Genomic DNA, 1,522 nt, shown 5'->3' with positions numbered 1-1,522 from the left:
CTCATTGCAACTTCTGCCTCCCGGGTTCAAGCAATTCTCCTGTCTCAGCCTCCTGAGTAACTGGGATTACAGGCGCATGCCACCATGCCCGGCTAATTTTTGTGTTTATAGTAGAGGCGAGGTTTCATCACATTGTTCAGGCTGGTCTCGAACTGCTGACCTCAGGTGATTCACCCGCCTCGGCCTCCCAAAGTGCTGGGATTACAGGCTTCTGGGATTACATGCGTGAGTCACTGTGCCCGGCCCTTTTGTAATGTTTTTAAAAAACATTTTATCATATTGCATATAGTTTTAAAATCTTTTTTGTCTTATAAATGAAATCTGATAAACTTTTTTTTTTAACTTATGTATGATAGAAGGGGTCAGTATGTGAAGAAAGGTGTTATCCCTTCCTCCCATGATCAAAATACACTGACAGATTTGGAAGATACAATGAAGAATATCAAGTAGAAAAACCCTTTCTGTAACCCTACCACCTAGTAATTTGATGAAATTTCTTCCATATTCCATCTTTATTTGCAAAATAACTTGAAAGATTATTTTTACCTTTGTATCAAGTCTTCAGTGTTCACAAAGGTATTTGCAATTCCCTTAATTATTTACTGTTTAGAAGAATTTGGGTAGTTAGCACCCTTGATTGAGAGGTTGACGCAATTTCTAGAAATTCTGAAACCTTTGTGGGAAAGTTAGACTTTTTTAGGTTGTGTTTGGGGACTGTTTTAATTAAGTAGTACCATGTGAGGATCTTGGTGCAGAAAGTCTTCTGTGTTTAGGATCATTTCCTCTTTGAGCTGACTCCTGGAGTTATAGAAGGGCATATCTACTCTCTTGCAGACCATCCTCCCTGCTGCTGCCCAGGATGTTTATTACAGGGATGAGATTGGCAATGTTTCCACCAGCCACCTCCTTATTTTGGATGACTCTGTAGAGATGGAAATCCGGCCTCGCTTCCCTCTCTTTGGCGGGTGGAAGACTCATTACATCGTTGGCTACAACCTCCCAAGCTATGAGTACCTCTATAATTTGGGTCAGTCTTCAATAGCAAGGGAGGAACTAACCTTTTCTTTAATTTTGTGCATTTTTTTTCTTTCAATTACCAGTCTTTATGGATAGGGAGTGTTCATTTGTCATTCTTAGGAAGACTGGTTTATCAGGAACTTTTATTAAGTGGGTACAAGTTACTATTGTAAAAGTAATACATGCATTTGATAGTCAATTCGAACAGCATGTAAAAGTCCTCTCCTTGTAGTTCTGTCAACAGATGGAACCACTTAAATTCCTTTAAATAGTTTTTGAGTTATTTAAAAAATAAAATTCAGAGAATAATAAAACACACTTTTATATGAGCACCCAGAACTAATGATTGTAAACATTTTGTCGTATTTTCTTCAAGTCTTTCTTTTTTTTGAGACAGAGTCTCACTCTTTTTTTTTTTTTTTTCGAGATGGAGTCTCGCTCCGTCACCCAGGCTGGAGTGCAGTGGCCGGATCTCAGCTCACTGCAAGCTCCGCCTCCTGGGTTT

General features: G+C 39.0%; 1 protein-coding gene across 1 annotated transcript in view; it reads left to right on the top strand.

Annotated features, from left to right (window-relative positions):
- Positions 1–1,522, top strand: part of RPN1 (ribophorin I) — an 18,617-nt gene that overhangs the window by 1,655 nt on the left and 15,440 nt on the right. The window contains exon 2 of the mRNA XM_011971305.1: positions 835–1,027. Coding sequence (XP_011826695.1) covers positions 835–1,027 — 193 coding nt within the window. The remainder of the gene's footprint in view (positions 1–834; positions 1,028–1,522) is intronic.

This window comes from Mandrillus leucophaeus, unplaced genomic scaffold, assembly GCF_000951045.1.
Source record: "Mandrillus leucophaeus isolate KB7577 unplaced genomic scaffold, Mleu.le_1.0 Scaffold121, whole genome shotgun sequence".
Classification (NCBI taxonomy): domain Eukaryota; kingdom Metazoa; phylum Chordata; class Mammalia; order Primates; family Cercopithecidae; genus Mandrillus; species Mandrillus leucophaeus.
This window is presented reverse-complemented; position numbering and strand designations above follow the sequence as displayed.